Source organism: Platalea leucorodia (assembly GCF_965183815.1).
Source record: "Platalea leucorodia genome assembly, chromosome: 3".
NCBI lineage: Eukaryota > Metazoa > Chordata > Aves > Pelecaniformes > Threskiornithidae > Platalea > Platalea leucorodia.
The window spans coordinates 91,093,506-91,116,219 of NC_138825.1; the positions used below are offsets into that span (position 1 = coordinate 91,093,506).

At 43.0% G+C, this 22,714-nt stretch overlaps 1 protein-coding gene across 1 annotated transcript in view; it reads right to left on the reverse strand.

The window, feature by feature from the left end:
• BCKDHB (branched chain keto acid dehydrogenase E1 subunit beta) overlaps positions 1–7,541 on the reverse strand; it is a 140,471-nt gene extending 132,930 nt beyond the window's left edge. Inside the window, exons 1-2 of the mRNA XM_082306713.1 lie at positions 7,414–7,541; positions 4,600–4,677 (exon numbers count right to left, since the gene is read on the reverse strand). Coding sequence (XP_082162839.1) covers positions 4,600–4,663 — 64 coding nt within the window. The 5' untranslated portion in view covers positions 4,664–4,677; positions 7,414–7,541. The remainder of the gene's footprint in view (positions 1–4,599; positions 4,678–7,413) is intronic.
• Between the last annotated feature and the right edge of the window lie 15,173 nt (positions 7,542–22,714).

Sequence of the window (22,714 nt, forward strand, 5' to 3'; positions counted from 1 at the left end):
AGTAGAGGAGGCTAATGTTACTCCAATGCATCTTATTTTTAACAAATGTGTTTCAAAGGTTTTTATATGAGACACTAACATAAGTAGCACTTAACATTTCATTTTACTTCAAGACTTATCTAGACTTTAGTGCTTCTCATGCACAGCCTAACTATAACAAATAAAGAACCAAGGTTAATGAGGAATCAGTACAGCAACACAACTATGTCTCAAAACAGAATTCATGAAACTGATTCAGCTATGCTTTCATTAAAACACCCATTTATTTTTCTGAAATATTCTATAATATCACAATATCTAAATCTAAATTAATAAATGGAATTCCAAGAAACAGTTACATTCAGTCACTAAAGAGTCATTGAAGTTACGTGTCCTGCTTCAACTGGTAACCATCTGCATTCGTCATCTACAGATTTCGGTAAATGTAGTGTTTTGAAAAACATCAGGCTTAAGCTTTCTTTAAAATACCAATCCAACATGAAATTTGAAACCTTCTCCAAATATACTTGCCAGATCCCTGAAGAGTGACTTCAGAGGAACTCCTCTACAGAAAAGACGGATATCTAATAACCAGGACAACTCTCAGTATTCAACACTACTATCCTTATGGTGTGGGTGATGTAGTCAATGAAGTTTTATCACTAAAAGTAATTGCCTTTAAAATTTAGCTTCATATCAACTAATCTGGGGTTTTTTTCTTTGAATTTATGGAATGATGATGTCTATTTTTTTCTTAAAACAGTTTTGTTATTTAATTCACAGAAATAAGTATTGCTCATTTCAATTTTTTTAAGCATGTAAGAGATGTGCAGCAGTATCACCAATAGCAGCTTGCATGAACTGGGGTCAGTTCCAATAATTCCCAAATTTCTAAAGACTCTCCATATTCTAAAGGACACAAAATAATGAGTTAGCCTCCTTGCCTTTCAAATATTATTTTTATTTAAATAAAATTCATTTCCGATTGGAAGGACTAAAAGGGATTAACACACTTCTGACAATCATATTAATGACACCACTTAGAGAAAAATAACTTGTATAATGATATAAAGCTAATGCAGTCATGGGGTATATGATTGAAGCATATCCCCAGATCACCTCTCTAATTCATTTTTAGTATTAATTTGTTTGCTTTTTTATGTACTTAAAATCTTTGTAAGGCCTTTCCATTACCATATGGCTACTCACTTTTGAGCCAAATGGCATAAAAAATTCCCATTTAATGCTGGTATCAGCAAACTTGTGTGGACTTACTCATTCTGTTCAGCCATTGAAAATATTTTCCTCGACAGATTCTAATTCTCATCAACACAAGTATGAGGATTTCCACTACTTAAACAGTTGCTCAATTCCCACACAACTAAAAATATATGAAGGACATGCTTTCTATGGCAAGAAGTACTAATTAATTCAGTAAGTAGGGTGATACTGACAACTCACACGTCTAGACTGTAGAATTCCAACATGGTCCTGCAAAGGGCTTTGCAAAGATCCAGCCCTGCAAAGCTGAGGAGCAAGACTGGGACCTTAAAGCAACTAAAAGGCTGAAGATTATATATGACCTTAGGTTCATAGAATTATAGAATTGTTTAGGTTGGAAAAGACCCTTAAGATCATCAAGGCCAACCGTTAGTCTAACACTGCTGTTAACCTAGCACTGCCAAGTCTACCACTAAACCATGTCCCTAAGCACCACATCTACCCATCTTTTGAATACCTCCAGGGATGGAGACTCAACCACTTCCCTGGGCAGCCTCTTCCAGTGCTTGACTAACCTTTCAGTGAAGAAGATTCTCCTAATATCCAACCTAAACTTCCCCTGGCCCAGCTTGAGGCCGTTTCCTCTTGTCCTATTGCTTGTTACTTGGGAGAAGAGACCAACCCCCACCTCGCTACAACCTCCTTTCAGGTAGTTGTAGGGAGTGATAAGGTCTCCCCTCAGCCTCCTCTTCTCCAGGCTAAACAACCTCAGCTCCCTCAGCTGCTCCTCAGAAGACTTGTGCTCTAGACCCTTCACCAGCTTCGTTGTCCTTCTTTGGACACACTCCAGCACCTCGATGTCCTTCTTGTAGTGAGGGTCCCAAAACTCGAGGTGCAGCCTCGCCAGTGCCAAGTACAGGGGCACTGTCACCTCCCTGGTCCTGCTGGCCACACTATTCCTGATACAAGCCAGGATGCAACTGGCCCTCTTGGCCACCTGGGCATATTGCTGGCTCATATTCAGCTGGCTGTTGATCAGCACACCCAGGTCTTTTTCTGCCAGGCAGCTCTCCAGCCACTCCTCCCCAAGCCTGTAGCATTGCATGGGGTTGCTGTCACCAAAGTGCAGGACCCGGCACCAGGCCTTGTTGAACCTCATACAGTTGACCTCAGCCCATCGATCCAGCCTGTCCAGGTCCCTCTGTAGGGCCTTCCTACCCTCCAGCAGATCAACACTCATGACCAACTTGGTGTCATCTGCAAACTTACTGAGGGTGCACTCGATCCCCTCATCCAGATCACTGATAAAGATATTAAACAGAACTGGCCCCAGTCCTGAGCCCTGGAGACCACCACTTGTGACCAGCCACCAACTGGATTTAACTCCATTCACCACCACTCTTTGGGCCCAGCCATCCAGCCAGTTTTCTACCCAGTGAAGAGTACGCCCGTTGTCCTGGTTTCAGCTGGGATAGAGTTAATTTTCTTCCTAGTAGCTGGTATAGTGCTGTGGTTTGGATTTAGGATGAGAATAATGTTGATAACACACTGATGTTTTGGTCCTTGCTGAATAGAGTTTACACTAGTCAAGGACTTTTCAGCTTCCCATGCTCTGCCAGGTGCACAAGAAGCTGGGAGGGAGCACAGCCAGGACAGCTGACCCAGACTGGCCAAAGGGCTATGCCATACCATATGACATCATGCTCAGTATATAAGCTGGGGGAAGAAGAAAGGGGGGGACATTGGGCGTGATGGCGTTTGTCTTCCCAAGTAACCGTTACGCGTGATGGAGCCCTGCTTTCCTGAGGATGGCTGAACACCTGCCTGCCCATGGGAAGCAGTGAATTTATTCCTTGCTTTGCTTTACTTGTGCACGTGGCTTTTGCTTTACCTATTAAACTGTCTTTATCTCAACCCATGAGTTTTCTCACTTTTACTCTTCCGATTCTCTCCTCCATCCCATCGGGGGGGAGTGAGCGAGCAGCTGTGTGGTGCTTAGTTGCTGGCTGGGGTTAAACCACGACAGCCCATCCAAGCCATGAGCAGCCAGTTTCTCCAGGAGAATGCTGTGAGAAAAGGTGTCAAAGGCTTTATTAAAGTCCAGGTAGGCCACATCCACAGCCTTTCCCTCATCCATGAAGGGGGTCACCTTGTCATAGAAGGAGATCAGGTTAGTCACGCAGGACCAGCCTTTCATAAACCCATGCTGACTGGGCCTGATCCCCTGGTTGTCCCGTATGTGCTGCATGATGGCATTCAGGATGATCTGCTCCATAACTCTCCCCGGCACCGAGGTCAGGCTGACAGGCTTGTAGTTACCCAGATCCTCCTTCTGATCCTTCCGGTAGATGGACTGATGCTCCTGATGGACTAACATTCTACTTGCTTTTATATGTCTGATTCTACAGAAATGGTACTAAAATCTGTTCTTGGCAGTAATTTACCCTCAGCTGTCTAAGTTTAATTTAATAAAGGTGATTATAACACAGCTGTCGATTGAGAGGGAATGTATACAGGCATAGTAGTGGACAGACAACATGGAATTTGTCCTAACAGATTAGACGATTAGTCAGACTTCCAACTTGAGCAGTGGATCAAGCAGTGCCAAAAAGAGTTACTAACACACTAAAAAGAAAAACCAAAATTACACAAGATCATACAGCTTTTGCAGCTGTGTTCAAGACATTAAACATCTCTTTCAGATATGTGGCCATCATCATGCCTTTGTTATGACAACAGAAGCAATAGGCCTCCTGTTATGTATAAGAACTAGAAGTGGAGTAAATAGTTCTGTGCAAAAGAGTTTAGGATAACCCTTTTAAATCAAGCTCTGATGAACTAACTTCTTCAAAGTTATAGGTTATCCAGACTGCAAGAGCCTAGAAAATCTTACATTGTCTATGCACAATGATGAATGGAAATCAGTAAAGCTGGAAAGGAATTTTGGAGGGCAGAGAAGGAGAGAAGGAAGAATGGACAGAGCAAGGATTATACACAGTCTCTAAAAAAAATACCACTTTTTGAGCAGAGAGTTGAAGGAATTAAAAGCTAAGATTTACATTTTAAAACCTCCTTTACTTACTGGTGGGACTCAAGCTGCCCTTAAGTACAGTTCATATCAGTAATACCAGAAGCATGTTAAGCAGTGTATCTTTCTGTCCCAACTTTCAAGCGAAATACACCCAGCTAAGACAGAAGACACAACTGCATCTTAGATCATAAAATTCATTAATAATCTGTTAATACAACACATTTTTAAGTTTTGTTTGAGATCAAAGTGTAGAAATAACTTATTAGAAAACTTTAAAGGCCACAAGACATGCATTTAATATTGTACACACACAGGCAAAACAAAATGCAATTTATACAAAGCAAAACACACTAATGAGTATAGTATACCTGCAGTTGGATCTTTGGCTAAAGCATTGTCCAAGGCACTTGTTATGGATTGGAAGAGATTCATCTTCTGAGTGTGCCCTGCATGAAAGTCATTATTTAGCCATTTAATTTAGCTCAAAACACAAAGTACATTAGAAAACACTGGTGCAAAACATGACTAAAAACTTAGTTAAAAGTGTCATAAACAAGATCCTTGTTAGGAGTACCCAAGGCTCATTTTCTAGAGTGAACTTAAATTATGGCACAGATGGGATTGAGCATGGTATACTATGCAATCCAAAGGACTATAATTCTACCACCCTGCATTCAACCTTTCTTCAAAAACTATGCTCTTAGCTAGAGCAAATGCAGCTTTGCAATGCTTAGTCAAACACTAGAAACAACGACTAATACAACGGTTTGTCAAAGGAAGAAACCATAGTAAAGCATTATTGTTTTGAGGTTTGGGATCCCTTCTGCTGAGATTCACCAGCTCTCATTAAGCTTACTGCATCATTCTTTAATTATTTTTTTTAAAGTTCCAGCCTTTCCTTATTACAGACACCTATTATTATCAGAAATTTTCTAGGCCACCGGACTGCTCTCTGGACTGCAGTTAGAAAGTGTCAGAAGCATCAGGTCCATACTCCAAAGAAAGAAAACTTGATGCTGACCAGCTATACTTAAAATGGGTAAAGCAAATGCACCACATATTGCTGTATTAAAATCTTCTGCAGCGCGGATTGAAAGAAAACCTTCAAAACCAAGAAAGGCTACCCAAGTGCCCTTCTTCATTCCAGCACTGCAAGGAAAAACAAACAGGCCTGAAAGCAAAGATGGAACAAAACAATAGCCAAGTCCCCACTACTGTGATCAACTCAGATTCTCCAAGCAAATAAAATAATGCCTTATCAGAAACTGAATTAATAAGAAATTGCCTGGCTGGCATTTGGTAGCTCTTTAACCAGCAAAACCTCTGCCTAAGTCATGTCCAGGAGCCACAGCCCAGGAGAATACTACCTACCAGCACACACAGCATGTTAAAAAAAAAAAAAAAAAGGTGAAGGTTAGGTGAAGATCCCAGACAAACATGAGAACAGGTGTTAGAAATCAGAAATAACTACATTCTGTTTCCAGTAGCTACAGTATCTCTCAACAACCATTCAGCTTCCCTTCCTCCTAAACTGTTAATTAACATTAGCACTTTTTGTTAAAGACTCATGTCATGCCACACCAGAGCTGAGTAGCTGCATTCCTACACGTTCCTGTGCTTGGTAGCTTCACTTGTTACACTTTACACGGCCCTTTAAGAATAGCAAACTGTAAAAAAAAGTTACGGTAACTGTTCAAATTATATGAAAGCTACAAATAATCAACATGCACAAATTCAAGGGAAGGAAAGCTGGGGAACAGCAGTTGTTTCTCTCTTTCCCAAGTAATCTACATTAGTATTTAGGTTATCTTTTCCACAAGATACAATCTTTCCAGTACTTGTTATAAATAAATGCTTATTATTTAAGCAACTGTCAGAAACTCCTCACACTGACTGTTCTGACCCACTGCTCTTGCTTATGGTAAAGGCCTCTCTATCAGCCCTTATGGGAAAGAAGAAACTAATTGTGCCCTTCAGATTTGAACTGTGGAGTTGGAGAAGCATTATCTTGACATTATCAGGATAGGTATTAGCATAACTTCATTTTACTTTCACTATTTTTCACAGAATTTCAAAGTGTATTTTAAATGAAACGGAAGCAGTTTTCTGTTAATAAACGGCAACAAAAACTGGCCTGCCCCACTACAGCTTCTTCACTATGATCTCAAGCAGCGACCTGCAGCACACAAGCTTTATTCCATGACACCTTGGGTGCCTATACCTCCCAATGACTAACAGAAACGGCCAACAGCTTTCTCAGACTTAAATGACCAAGCTGGAACACCAAGGTATCCAACTAAGTAACACCCTTCTAGGAGACAGTGTGGTTCATGTAAGAGAAACGGCTCTTCTGCCGCTGGCAGGCTTCTTCCAGGAGAACTTCGCGCTAGTCACTTGTGGGGACGCACCTCAGAAATCAAGTCAAAACACCAACTCTCATCTTGAGCTGTTCATTTCCAACTGATCTGTGTTTACTCTCAATCGTGTGATCACGAGGATTACCTCAAACCTCTCACTAGACAGCAGTCTTTATTAATCACAGGTTTATTATCACATTCATGACTTAAGCACCCAATAAAAAAATAGGGATGGATGTCGGTCATTAAGTTACTGACAGAAGCTTTACCGCTGGCACAGGGGAAGGGCAGGGGAAGTGCTTGCAGGTCTGAGCAGATGACGGGTGGGCCTATCGCAACTATTGCGCCGGCCGCCATCAAACGCCCCCAGCGCGGTACCGGCGGGCCGCCGAAGAGGCCTGAAGCACCGCCGCCCCCGCCAGCGGCCCACGGGGGCCTTCCCACCCACAGCACGAGGTTTTCGCGGAAAACCCGCAGGGGGAAGCGCCGCGGACACAGCGGGGGAAAGGCGCACAGGCGGAGGCCGCCGCCGCTGCCCGGGGTCTGGTCCCCAGCGCTGGGGCTGGCGGCAGCTGCCCCGCCGGGGAGGCCTCGCTCCCGCGGCCACCGCCGGCGCCTCGCCGGGGCAGGGCGGCCCGAGGGGGCGGAGGCGGGAAGCGCCCACCCTTCACCCTTCACCCTTCCTCCCTCCCTTCCTCCCCCTCCGCTCCACCTCTGCCGGGCGGGGGCCTCCCCCGAGAAGGCGGCGGCGGCGGGGCGGACCCGGCAGCAGAGCGAGGGTGAGCCCGGCCCGCGGGGTGGGCCCCGGCCCGGCCCCGCTCTCACCGTACGCGCTGGGCGCCGGGTCCGGCTGGAAAGCGAAGTGCGCCGCGGACCGGCGTGGCGCGGCCGGCAGCGGGGGCAGGCGGCTCCAGAGCCCGCCGCGGCGGCGGCAGCAGCGCACGGCCACCCCCGCCGCCCCGGGGGCCATCGCCCCGCGCAGCGCCAGCCCCGCCGCCGCCATCGCCGCCGCTGTCAGGGGCCGCTGCGGCCGCCGCGCGTTCTAAAGAGGCGGGGTCCTGGGCGGGCTTCCTGACTGGCCAGCGGCGGGTGGAGGCCGGGCCAATCAGAAGCCGCCTTGCGGGGGGTGGAGGTGGAGGGGGAGGGAGGGGAGAGACAGGGCTTACTGCGCCTGCGCAGCAGGCACGCCGGCAGGGGGCGGGGCGGGGGCGGGGCGACGCTGCGCGGTCGGCGCACGCGGGAGTGAAGCACGCCCTGAGGGCGGGAGGGGGCGGCGCGCGTGCGCGGTGACGGCGTCGGCGGGTGCTGCGGCCGTTAGGGCGCGTGGGGAGGGCCGCCGTTCCCTCAGGGCGGCGGTGGCGTGCCCGGGCCGGGCGGGCGGGCGGGTGTGTCGGTCGGTGGGTGCTCTCCCCCTCTCGTCGGCGCTGCTGGTAACGGCGTGCCGGGCACTGAGCGCATCCGGGAGTGCCGAACGGGGCGTCGCCTCTCCCGCGGTACTGTCACAGACGTGGCTGAAACAAAAGTTTTCACTTTTCCCCTTAAACGTTTTTATTTTGTTCCACTGGGTTTTTCATGTTGCCATCCCAGCATCGAGAAATACTGAACAAATGTCTGAAATCCTCAAATTCCCCCGCAGCAGATGGCCTCGAAGGATAAAAAGAATTAATAGACCTGCAGGTATTACCTGTTCCCTGTGTCTCTCAAACCCCTTCTCAACGGCACAGCCAACCTCTCTCTGAGTCTGTCATACTTTTAATTCATCATGTTGTCCAAGGTCTTTTTTTCCAAACACTCTTGCTCATAACTTCATTACATATTTTTTTTAGCAATTGAAATTACAGTCTTTCATATGTACATATTTTCCTTGGCAGGTTTTATAAAACATTCTTTCTCCTTACCACAGTGACCACCTCTCATTCCTTCTCCAGATGCTCCCATCACCCAGGTGAATCTTCTTGCTCTACTTTTGCAGCCTTTCTTCCTCCATATGTCCATCGTTGCCACCTTTCAGTTGCCTCCTCATCAACCCTTCTTTCCCTTACCAGCGCTTCACATCTTGTCCATACACATGCTTCTCCATCAACCCCTTGACCATAGAATCACAGAATCATTAAGGTTGGAAAAGACTCTTGAGTCCAACCGTTAACCTATCAATCACTGCCAAATCCACCACTAAACCATGTCCTCGAGCACCACATCGACCCTTTTAAATAGCTCCAGTGATGGGGACTCAACCACTTCCCTGGGCAGCCTGTTCCAGTGCCTGATACTGTCTGTGCCTACCGTGGTGACCATGGGTGACGGGGAATCAGGGTTTGATTCTGGAGAGGGAGCCTGAGAAATGGCTGCCACATCCAAGGAAGGCAGCAGGCACGCAAATTACCCACTCCCGACCTGGGGAGGTAGTGATGAAAAATAACAATACAGGACTCTTTCGAGGCCCTGTAATTGGAATGAGCGCACTTTGAATCCTTGAGCGAGGATCCATTGGAGGGCAAGTCTGGTGCCAGCAGTCGTGGTAATTCCAGCTCCAATAGCATATCTTAAAGTTGCTGCAGTTAAAAAGCTCGTAGTTGGATCTTGGCGGCGATGACCCGTTTGAATGTCTGCCCTATCAACTTTCAATGGTACTTTAATGCAGCCTCCAACACATGTGACAAGCCCCCTTTGAGTTGTTCTTCCCTGTCTGTGTTGGTATTATCTATAAGAATGACCATATTGGATAGCATTTTTACACTGCTCTAAGAACTCTCAACTCCAAAACCTTGCCTCAGAGAAAAAGACTAGAAACTAGAATGGTGTATATATGGCATCGTGTCTTTCAAATGAGGGGCTTCACGTGTAACCCTGTCTGAATAGGGCCTTCTTTTTAAACACTGGAATATGAGATTTCATATCTCATATGAAATATGTATCACTATTATGATTAGATATTCTTTTTTTCTATCTGAGTTTGTCGTGGTTTATGAAACCAGGACAGAGTTCCAAACCATTACAGAATATCCCTGTTAATGACCACAGGAACATCTCAGTGAAGACCATTGTTTCATTATGTATTGTGTGAAAAAATATTTTTTCATGTTGATTTTGAATTTCTTAATCATTGGGATTTATGCAAGATAAAAGGCTTAATCTTACTGCTAACTGGGGAGACCAGTCGTTTGCTCTTTAACATGCCCTTTATACTCAGGGTCTGCTGACAAAGCACTCGAGATCATGGGATCAAACAAGTTCTTCTAACATATCCCAGTATATCCCATGGAAGCAAAATACTGATTAGTATCTAAAGGGGGTGAGAATTTTAATAAACAACAGAAAAGCAATCTCTCCAGTGAAAGAGGAGTATAAATGTCAAATGTTGAGATTGCTTCCAACTCCACTGGAAGGCAAAACGTAAATATTTGAAAAAGTTTAGTACATAGCAAACATTATAACCATCAAATGACATATAACCATTTATTTGAAGGGCTAATAGTGTAAGAGATTACAAATATCCAAGTTTCTTATTCAAATAATTTTATTTCTTTCAGTGAGCAATGTGTTCGAGTAGGAGGAATTTAGCCATATTGCACATCGTTGCGGCCAGATCTGCAAAACTTACAAATGGAGAACAGATAGTATAGAAAGGTACTACTTTACCTGCGAGTCTGTCATCTATTATTAATATGTCAGTTGTTGGACCTGTGAATCGCTAAGCTCAAACTATAAACCATGAGATATATTTGGTTTATGTACAGTTAGTATTTGTCATGCTGTATTATTTATAAAATGTGGCAATAACCTTGGTCAGATATTCCAGGAGATGCTTCAGTTTTCAGCACAGGCAGATAAAGGATACTCCTTGCTGGCTTAGTTCAGTGACTGTTGTCTCCTACATCCGGAGATACATCAAATTTGAAAAGGAAAACAATGGTCGTGCAGCCCAGTATCTTACAGAGGAAGTTATGGCATTTATGATGGAAGGGTGGAAAGAAGAAATACCTTCAGTAAGACCTTTTCACCTTCTATTCAGACCTAGCTGAAACAGAAAAAAGTGTCCAGAGATGAGGCTTGCCACCTGAATTATTATTGCCTTTTGAGTACAAAAGGTAGTTTGTCCACATGGCCTTGGAAGTTTGCACTGGTACTGAAAAGGGAAATGGGCAATCAAAGAGGTTTATCCAAATGTACTTTGGCTGAATGGTATGTTAGCGGAGATGAGTCCTAGCATTCATATCTTTCCAGCTCTGATGAGTTAATAATTACATCCATGTTGTTCCTGGTATATGTTACGATATTACAGGAACTTCAATTACGTTTTGAAAACAGCTTTCTCATTTGGAAGTTGTTAAGTTACTTAGGGCCACTTCTGTTAAACCTGTACACCAGACTTTTAAGAGCTGAAGTCAGCTACATTCCCCATCTGTGTGTATTAGTCATTATGTGCATCCTTAGTGTTGTTGACAACCATTAAAAAACTCTGGCAGTTATTACTATTATTTCTGAATAATCATGCAGAGCAATTGATGAGGATCTGATGATGACTGCAGACCCTATTGACATGGAGCAGATTATGCCCATGTTTATGCCAGCATTAATCAGATGTAACTCCTTTGAAGTCCATATTGTTACCTCTGATTGACATGGATCTAATTGTGAGCAAATGGCGAGTATTGGACCCTGACATGAGCATATGGCTCCATGTCCACTGTTCTACTCCAAAATCTCTCAAAATTTGGACATAGCTTGCAGCTGAACCTTAGACTCCTTCTGAGCTTGTCACGTTTCCCAGTAGGTGTTGCTTTATTTAAATCACATCTATGTAGATGATGAAGCATCCAGGTGATTTCTGTTGCATTCCTTCCAGTGCAGTTTCACTGAACAAGAGCAGGGCAGCAATGGTTTTGAGCAAAGGGACTTAGAAGTGAATGGTTTCATCTTAGGTAGCATAAATGCCAGGAACCATTTTGCAGTTTAGCAGAGAAATTATTGTTTTAGACTTTGATAAAAAGCAGACCAGGGGCACTGCAGGTGGAGCCAGCCAGGCTGTAGTCTGGCAGAGAGCAGGAAAAAAAGAAAAGAAGCTTAATGGAGTAGTTTTGTACTCATTTGCATGTAGGGTCAGGAATCATCCAGTTACTTCTGCCACATCACCCACCTCTGTGTTAAGACAGTGCTTCCCACTTAGTCTAGAATAGTAACTGTGGCTTTCATCCCCAATTGCTTTTTAGATTTTTAAACACTTCACCAAAATGATCACACTCAAGTTAAACACAATCCTATTTTTAAATGATATGAGTAGTTCCTAACATTAAGTGAAGCAATGCTAGAAACAGCGGTGTCTATCCACCGAGACGTTATTCAGCTTTTTTTTATAGGATGCTGCGGTGTTTCATAATTACGGGAAGAGAATCCCACTCTCCTCTGTTTAATTCAATCAGTTTTAATTGCTTTGAAACCACAGAGCATATTTAACTCTGTTTTCTACTGTGACTCAGTCTAGAAATACCTGTACAGGGAAATTATTTCTAATAGTTGACAGCTCATATTTCTAATGCAAAAAAAGTCATAATGAAATCCAATTTGTACAAGGAATAAAGACCACATTTTTATCTTGAGGATAATTAAATGTAGCAACAATTTACCTGAGAACATGCTGGATTCTCATCACTTCTATTCTTCAAATAATAACTAGATTTCTTTGTAGAAGGTGCACTATAGCTCAAACAAAGGTTATAATGTTGATACCAAAACTACAGGGTGAGGTCATACTGAAATAACCATATTAATACCTTCCAGTTCTAAAATATCTGTGTTGGTCACACATTTGAGTGAGAATTTGAGTTCACACATTTGTGTGAACATTGTGACATTGAGGTCACACATTTGAGTTGGTCACACATTTGGTGAGAATTGCTATTTGAGTGATCAGGAAAGCATGCCAAAAAATCTCAATCAATCAGATTCAGAAATGAGTGGAGAGATGGATTCTTCATATATATATACAACGGACATTATAAGCAGTATTCAAAAAGCAAATATACAGAAGTCCTGTATTCAGGATTCTTGGGATAAAACATATCCATCCAGCAGATCATACATAAAACATGCTGGAATGCCTCTCTGTTATTTTGATAACATGCTACAGTGTACTGGTCAGTTTTGATGCCTGCTTATAGTATAGTCATGTTCAGTGGAAGTTAAAAAAGGGAGAATAAAAAGGTACGATGGATCAACTCATGCCAGGAACCCACTGAGCGAAGGCCTCGCTGTTTCCCCATAGTTAGCCATTCCCCTAGAGCACAGTGCAGTTCCCATGTCTGTTTAAATGAGCTACATTTATGAAGCATTGTGTCCTCTATAGGTAAGTCTGAAGCATAATTCTGTATTTTTGCTGCTATTATATTTATTAGACAACTGTCTGCTTATTTTGTTCTGACTGATAGCATTAGCTCTGATTTAAATAATGATAAACTGTAAACCTTATCTTATCATGTGTACAGGTAGAAGTGTGTTACAAAAGGAGATAAAAAGGAAAATCCACTGTCCTCGAATTATCTTTTGTCAGAAGATATGGTTTTATTCATTTTAGTTGGCTTTACATAATGGTCGTGTGATCTAAAAAGGTCACCTTTGGGTCACATGAGTTCCCTACAAGTTTCCACAGCGTTCTGCCTGCTGCTGGCAGGTACTGCTCTAGAGATAACTGTGTACCAAGCAACACGTTCCACAGGTTTAAATGAGTGTTTGAGATTCCGTTCACCTTGCCACGGAGTGACCTTGCACTGCTGATCAGTGGGGGCTGTGATCAGTTACAAAAATAGTAAATCTCACCCCATAATGTTAATAGTAATTTCTGTAAATTAACCATACTGAAGTTGTACTCTACCAGGAAGTGAACAAGTAAAAGTCATACTCCTGCCATACAATTGTAAAATTTAGACTTTTAAGTATGGAGACATCCATTTTTATGCATCAGTTGTCCATTTGTTGAACTAGTATCAATAGCCAGAGGGGTAATATTGCACAAGTCAGTGCAGGATCCAGGCCCACATTTCATTGCTCTCAAACATGAGAAGATTGAAAAGAACTGTATTCAGGATGTGAATCACCAAAGCTACCCAAAACCAGATCATACGCTAGGGACACATATGCTACTATTTTTATAAAAGCAAAACCCCATACTCAGCTGTCAGTTCTCCTAAACTTAATTCAAATGGCATCTGTTTTTTCCTTCAACACACCTCTCCCTTTTAGTTTGACCATCTTTGCAGTTAGAGGATGTTCTAGGTATTTTTTACCTAGGCTAATTTACAAAGGTTTTGGGTATTGGATTGTATTCAGATTCTAATGCTGCAGTCAGTGTGGCACTGGTGTCCGCACCAATGCAGTCACCCACCTGCAGTCATCTTTAAATAAGGTAGCTGGTTGTGGTATTTATTATTATTCTTTTTTCTTCACCCAATCCATTTTCTTCATCCCAGCAAAAAATATGTAGGTGCATTTTTTATTTTAACATAGAAAGAGTGTGTCTTTCTATATGCTCTTTTGACTAAAGATTTTCATCACCACAGAGTACCTGCAAATTCTGTCGGTTACCACTCAAAGCAGGAATGCTTAACAGTTGCACAATTTGTATGGCTCTGGGGAAATCTAAGATAAGTTCAACATTTTTGTGCAAAAAAACAACTAGGTTGTGGCAATGCTGCACATTGATTCTTTCTAATTTTTATATAAATAATTGTTTCAAGTAGGTATATGTCGTGGTTTAACCCCAGCCAGCAACTAAGCACCACGCAGCCGCTCGCTCACTCCCCACCAGTGGGATGGGGGAGAGAATCAGAAGGGTAAAAGGGAGAAAACTCGTGGGTTGAGATAAGAACAGTTTAAGAATTGAAATAAAATAAAATAGAACAGTTAAATAGGTAAAGCAAAAACCGTGCACGCAAACAAAACAAAACAAGGAATTCATTCACTGCTTCCCATCGGCAGGCAGGTGTTCAGCCACCTCCAGGAAAGCAGGGCTCCATCACGCGTTAACGGTTACTTGGGAAGACAAACGCCATCACGCCCAATGTCCCCCCCTTCCTTCTTCCCCCAGCTTATATACTGAGCATGACGCCATACGGTATGGCATAGCCCTTTGGCCAGTCTGGGTCAGCTGTCCTGGCTGTGCTCCTTCCCAGCTTCTTGTGCACCCGGCAGAGCGGGGGAAGCTGAAAAGTCCTTGACCAGTGTGAGCGCCACTTAGCACCTATTTAGCAACAGCTTAGCACTACTTAGCAAGAACCAAAGCATCAGTGTATCATCGACATTGTTCTCATCCTAAACCCAAAACACAGCCCCATACCGGCTACCAAGACGAAAATTAACTCTATCCCAGCTGAAACCAGGACAGTATATGACAAAGTTCTGCCTAAGTTTAACTTAGGTGAACAGAATAGCTTGTAGCAGGTTTTCAGAGGCACCCATAGGCAGCACAGGCATTTAATGTACAACTACAGCTTCACTAACACCCAGAATTTAGACTAAATTAGGCAGCCTGGATCTCACTGGAAGCCAGTAATAGTAATAGTAATAGTAATAGTAATAGTAATAGTAATCGCAATTCATATTTTTATCCATAACCTTGATCTTTCGTTATATTTAAATAAATATATCAAAGTCTATTAGAAGTAGCATAACTGGAGAATTGTCTTACTGATTTGTAATTTTTCACATACACCATTAGGTGGCAGGGAACAATAAAGATTTACGTGATGAAATGTGATGCATATGTTGAAATACAGATCTGTCAGATTGTTCTCTCCACCCTTTTTGAATCACAATTGTTTCCTACTGTGAACTGTCAAGAGCTTTGTCTAGTTAATTATTAAATGACTTACCAACAGGGCTCACTGCTTTCATCAAGACTGTTTCAGATTTCATTTCTTGCAATGCTTTTGTCAAATCAGAAAAAAACAAGGCATATTCATCCTACTGGGAGTTCTCTAAAAATTAAATCTCACCACAGTTGTATCCCTATTTCTAACCTCTACTTCTGCTTCTCGTGAGGCTAAATCTGACTGCTGGAAGTAGCCCCTAGGCCAGGCTGATTCCAGCAGGCATTAGTGGGAGGCAAGAAAATTTATTATTATTTTGGGAACCTTGATTCTAAACTGGCTGTAAGGGCTAGGCTTTTGTCTGGGTCCAGCTATAAATAAGGACTTTCTATGTAGCATAGGTACAAGAAAATTGAAGTGATGGGGTTTAGATACCCAGGCTGACAGACAGGTGAGCACATGTAAAAAGACAGGGAATTTATACTGCCAGAAACATTTGTTTCTCTACATCTGGATGGCTGCAGATTGTAGAATTGCAGTGGATGTCACGGGTGAGAGGGTAGGTGGCAGGAATCACAGAGCAAGACTTGTCTGCTTGATAACTCACTCGATGATTGATGTATGGGAAGTTAATTCTGCTACTAGTGACTCTGTAGGAGTTAGGGATGCCTATGCTCAGCATTTCCCAGAGGCGTTGAATGAAGTCCCTGGCAGGAGTAGCCCCTAAGAGATTTATTCTTATTCCCTCAAACTCTTCTAGTGCTGTTGGTAGGAACTGTGCCACAGATACTGTCACATGTGCTTAACTGGAAAGTCCCAGTGTAGATTTTTCCATATATTTATGTAATAAACTCATACCATAGAAAGAAGTAACAATTCCAGAAAATATGATGCAGCTGCAGTTTGCTGTGCCCGTTTGTTAAGCTAACACTTGAAAGGAGGAAAAGCACAGGAGGGACATTTTGTTGATTTGTTATTGACTAGTCTGATATGCAGAGAAATTCAGCTCAATGCAGTTTTAACATGACTGAGTGAGTGACAGTAGAGAGACTGAAATCCGTTATTCACAGAAAAATGTGTGGTAGCAACTCACAGAGCTCCTACAGCGTGTCTCTCTTGTCCCAGGCAATCGCATTTGGAAGCAAGGAGTCCTTGGTTCCCCCAGTTCAGCCCTGGCCTGCGAACACTGACAGTAAGCACACAAGCTGTAATCTCAGTATCTGTGAGGTCTACATGTCTGCTTGGATTTGGATTCAGTACTTTTCATTTTAGTCCCTGAGTTTCCGTCACCATGTTGTATCCACCGAGTCCAGACATAGGCAATCCTGTGGGAAACCGTGTGTCCAAACAGGAATCATCAATAGTTAAAAATCCCAAACCCAATAATAATGATGGTACTACAAGATGGCTTAAGCAACAGATTCTATTAACTTGGATTGCAGAAAATCAGATTCCTTCCAAATAATAGAAATACTTACTGCCGGTGCACATCACAGTCCCATGGCCACCATGGCTATCAGCATAAAAGGTGGGTCATCTTCAGCAGCCATTTGTTTCTTTCACAAATAACTCACAGGTACAGATTTCAGAAAGCTGTCAAACAGGATTGAAGCTAATTCAACATGCTGTCAGCCTTAGCATCTGACAGCACTTTTGGTACTCCAAATGGATTAGCCTTGCAGTCAATCCATAGATCACCCTACCCTATTTCTACGTTGTAACTGTAGATTATGGATATCCCAGGAAGGATGCAGCATAGCCCTGGAGATCATGGGAGAGGAGCTGCAGTGTGTGAGGAGGCTGGACTTGGACCCTGTGTGAAACCAAAGAAGCGGTATTTTTCCTGGTGCATTGTGAGCCATTCAATAGTCAAAAATTGCTGTCTTTGAAAGACTTGATGAAAAACGGGAGTCACTAAGCAAGTGCGTCTGTCTGAGGGGATCGTGTTCAGTAGGGCTGTCCAGGCTTTCTGAAGGACAAGTTGCTGGGAACAGGTAGGGGTCATGCAATGCAATATGCAATGCAATATGCAATGCAAGCTGTGTGCGCATTATAATTTGCCCCTGGAGTCCGCAGCACACCGTGACGCCTGGCTTGGATTTTACATGAAGTGATCTCTGCTTGTAAATACTAATGACGCTGCTATGCTCTCACTAGCTTGGTGCCTAACAGTACATTGGTTAATGCTGTTGACTGGGTCTGGGGCAGACATGATTTACTTATCTTTGTGGAAAAGGGAGGAACAATCATAAAGATCAAGCTGATCACTTATTGTGCCTTATGTTTTTAAAACCACAGAAAAGTAGTATGAAATATTTGGATCTCCAGAAAGGAAAGGTCTTTTCAGTCTGCATGATTCACATGTGGGTTACCATATGCCTGAAGCTAGGGAAGACTGTTTCTCTGTTATCAGACTGTTTTCCGTATGATGTTCTTCACAATTGTATCAGAAATGTCAAGAGCTGCTTACTCAGCTGGGCCCAAATCCTGAAGATTTCCATTTGTGCCTTTGGTCCTTTCATTGTTTTACAATCAGATGTGAAAGTCTGCCCCAGAAGAGGATAAACATATTCTGAGATATTGTCATATTTTGAGCATGCGAGGACCTAAACAAGATACAGTCTCACTGGATCCTCCTTAGAAGTTATAGTTGTTTGCAAGAATGGTCACAAACACTTTTTGGATTTCTCCTGAGCTGTGTCCAAGAGGACGGAGTTCACCCCTCTTTGCAGGATTTTGTATCTGCCATCTACTTTCTGAGGTGGATGTAATAAACACAAGAACGTGACAAATTATCTGCTTCAGCACAAAAAAAAATCATAAATTTTTATTGCTATTCTGCCTCATCTCCTTTTACGGAGAGCATCAAACAGTTTGGTTTTGTTTTTCTCAAACTGTATAGGTAATAAACTGTAAATTTGTACTTTCCAGTATTTTCTTTTGAGGAGCCCCCAGTAAACTAAAACATATTTCAGAATGCAAAGAAGAGATAATATTTCACTGTAAGATAGGAGGAAAACCCTTGGTCTGAACTAACTCAAATTAATGAATGAAAGAGTTTCCTTTGAAAGGGAGATCTCAGGCAGGACAGTAGAAGCAGGTTAGCTGGAGAAGTCAATAAATTCAGGAGAGCAGCAGGACAAAGTGTATTTCCTAGGCATATGATGACTCTGTGAAGACTCACGCTCTATACCGTCTTGCTCTGTCTTCTCTGCTAGGCTTCTCACATCACCCAGAAATTAGATTAGTGGAAAGAAAGAAGTATGCTTTCTTAGTACGCTTTTCTTAGCATGCTGAGAAGATGGTAACAAGAACTAGGATGAGATAGAAAACAGGAGTGGTTTTGTTTAGGTCTGCAAGATCCTGGGATGATTTACATTGCGGTAGATGAATGCCTAGGGTTGTTTTCCTTCAAATGTGCCAGGAGGTGGTACAAAACCTACTGATGGTTTCATATGTACCGTCAAAGCTACTGCCTACGACCGCACACACTCAGCTTCTTGTGAAAGACTGTTACAGACAAGACCAAAGGAAAAACTACTCTTGCAAGCAATGCTCTACCTGCCCAAAACAAACAACAGCAAGGGTGGTTTGTGTAGTAATTTGTAGGAGGAGGTCTGAGGATTTTCGTCCTTTCTTTAAGACTGGGATCTAGGAAAAGAACCTGAAGGGTAAGAGAGGAAGAAGGATGCGGTTGCAAAACAAAAAAAAAAAGACTAACTGATAGAGAAGAATAAGTTGAGAAATGAATTTGCAGTAATGGAAAGGGATGTGAAAAAGCAGGCAGATGATGGAATGGCAAAAGAGAAAGTTAGGGAAGCCGGTTGCCATAGAGGAGAGGAAGATATGATTGAGATAGCTAAGAGGTGGAGCCTAAGACAGAGCAGTGAGGCCGTACGTGAGACTATGGCATAGAACAGGAAACAAAATGACCTCCAGGTGAAGGAGAGAACAGATGGGAGCAACTCTGAGATTCACCTCTGTACCAGAGACATTCATCCTCTGACTCAAGCGGATCAAGTGAACGTAATGTTAGGCCATCAGTCAAAAACAAGAGAATGAGATATGGACCAGAAGCTGAAAAATATCGGAGTAGGGATGGCCAGAGGGGCTGACAGAGGCAGATAGATAGGGCACAAAGCTGTTGTCTATAAATGTCTTGGATGAACACCTTGGAGTGAGAAAAGCTATTTCAATTGAATGACAATATTGGTACAAGAAAGCATGCACATATATTAGTCATCAATAATCTAGAATTGGAATTAGAAGGTTCCTAACCATCAGATCAGGAGGCTCTGGGTGCTGTCCCATTAGGAATAGAACATGCAAACACATCCTAGATTATCTGCAGGTGGAGCTTGATAAGTTTGGGGATGTAATCATATACAAGATTGAGATCCACAATGAGAGAGACCAGATTGGATGTTGTAGGAGGACCGTCCTAGTCCCCGCCCTAATCTTATTTTCCTAATAATGATGCTGTTGACTCACATATATTGACCAGGACAGGTGCAGACAGACATGTATTTGCCTCACTCACTTTCCAAGCCAACTGGATGCCACCCACCTCTGGAATCTGTGTAGCTGGAGAGGCCCAGGGCTGTGCCCAAGTTGTTAAATCTGTGCAAATACATGACTTTCAGATCTGAACTGGCTTGCTTTTGCCTAACTTGGAGTGTGGGCGAGGGAGTCCACACCTATCCATACACCCTCAGAGGGCTGTGCAGGGCTCACATGTTTGGTGCCTCAGAGGAGTGCGAAAACTACTTAGGTTAGGGGTGCAAGGACTGTACAAGCTGATGTAGCAGGGCTGAGGGGACTCGAGATGCCAGAAGAAACATAGTAGCAACATCTACTAATCCAGGGTACCACAGTGGCACACTCAGGAGCCGTGTGCAACACCTCTTTTGTCACTTCAGTATGACAGTGTGATGTTTGGTGGCAGACTAGAAGTCTGATTCACCAACATTGTGTATGACATGTCACCAGTAATGACAACTTACTCTTACATTTTTGATTGTACTCCCAATTGTGCTGAGTTCCTAGACAACACTGTGCAGGGGAGATGATGCCACTGTTCCTTCTAGTTAGAGCATCCCTTCCTTGTCTGTCATCATACTTTGCGTCATGCTCCCAGAAGTTGCATTGTTCCTCAGCAAATGTACAACCCCCTGCTCATGCTGCAGTGACCACAGCCATCTACTGCATCAAGTTATGTTCCAATGCACTGGCTGATATTTGTATGTTTGGAAGCAAATGTTTGTATATTATAGGCATATGACAGATTATTTTTAATTGCTAATAAGATCCTGGTGGAAAAAGATTTGTTAGACCCTTGCGTGGTCATCTGCATAAACAAGACCTTTATTTTGCAAATTCCTCTCCTGCCATCCTGACTGCTATCTCAACCACAGTAAATTTCCATTTTGCCCTCCTAGTAAACATCTATGCTTATGTGAGTGTGCGTGGCTCACGCTGTTTCTGCTGTGACTGGGATGGGACCATTCCCACGCTACCTGAAGCTTTGCATTCTTGGCTCCTGAGGTTACCTGCTAGCAGATAGCTGTGGCCGTGTCTTCCTTTGATGAAGAAGTTCTTATCTTAGGTGAGATGTGGAGTGCTTAATCTTGCAACATTTCTGCTACCCCCCCAGGCAGAGAGAGAGCAAGCGCACAGGAAGAATGACAATTTGTACTTTCAATATCACCACCTCACCTAGGACAACAGTTGATAACAAGCCCAAGCAAAACTGAACTACTGACTCACCCTCCCCTCTCCTGGCCCACTGGAAAAGCTTGAGGATTTCTGTACAATTAGCAACACTGGCTTGAGTGAGATCCTTTTTTGTCATCAAAAGAATTGGAGCTTCTTTAGCCTATACCTTTATTATAGAAACTTGTCTCCAGTTTTTTTTTTCCTGAGTGCAGCTGCTTTTATCAATGGGCCTGTGATGGAAATAAGTGGCATATGTTTCCTTGTGTGACTATATTAATATGAAGTACAGCACCACATTTTTCACATCTGTACCCTACAATAATTGTCTCAGCTGCAAATAAAATTATATCTAAGACTGAGATTATGACTTGCAAGTGCTTTCTAGCAAAAGTGAAATTTTGGGTTTTGAACGAAATACCTTTGTTTCTACAAAAGAGGTAGTAAAGGCATTCCACAGGAAAAAAATGCAGAAATATTGATATAGATAAGGACACGGATGTATGAGTGTGATGTCCCATGTGACTTTGAAATCTGGTATTACTTAAACAAATTAGATGAATGTGTTTTCAGAGAATAGTGTGTCTTCTTAGTCCTTTCGGGGCAGGTGAATAAAATCACTGAATTATCTTTGTTTCCACGCCTACATCAGATATCTGTTATTAGAAATACATGTTTAGGTGGGAGCATAAGTCAAAAACCTACTGTTTAAAGAAGATCAGGACTACAAAGCCAAGCATGCTACCATCAGAAGACGTTAAAGTTAATATTGCATGTGCAAACCAAGTCCAGACCACTTCTGCATATGTTGTAGAGGTGGGATTAATCTCACTTTTACCATGTGAAAGTTAGGCAATGAATCTCAAATCGTCAGGTAGGCTCCTTAGCTGTATCGATAGGCAAAGGTACAGCACTTCTTAGTGTGATTCATCCAAACCTAAGATAGGTGTCTAAGAGAAGGGAAGCAAACCTCCCTCCGAGCACGCTCATCTCTCTCTCTGTGCCGTAGAGCGAGTGCAAGTGACTCGCTTGCAAGGTGGATCCCACCATAGCAAATGGCATGTTATTTTTGCCACGGGATCACTGCCTTACTCAGTGCTTACTAAATGTTACTCTTCGGTATCTTCTCTTTTTATCCTTTCCCTGTAATGTGTAGGCCTCTGCATTATTTTACTGTGTGCTATTGAATATAGCATAGAACACAGAATTATTCATTTTCAGTGGGACTTTCTAAGGTGCTCAGGCGTAGCATTTGTTAGCTCTTTACAAACACTGATGAATATCTTCAAAGATCTGTCACGAAAAGAGGAGACATTATTATGACTTCTTTTTACAAAGGAGGAATGAAAGCAGCACGATTCGAGCCATTGAAAGCTTCCCTGCACTTTGGGTGTGCACAGACTGATCTTTCGGTGCTTACAGCCCTATACATCATTTTGGAAGTGCGAGACGCGGTTTCTTGTGACCTGGATTGCAGCTGTGAGAGCCTACTGACTTCTGCAAACCACGCTTCCCCAGACCCCATGTTTGCCACTATGAAAAATGAAAAACTTTCCTTCCTGTTAACACTGTTAGTAGCAGCTTTATTCCAGGACACATACCACTCTGGAGTA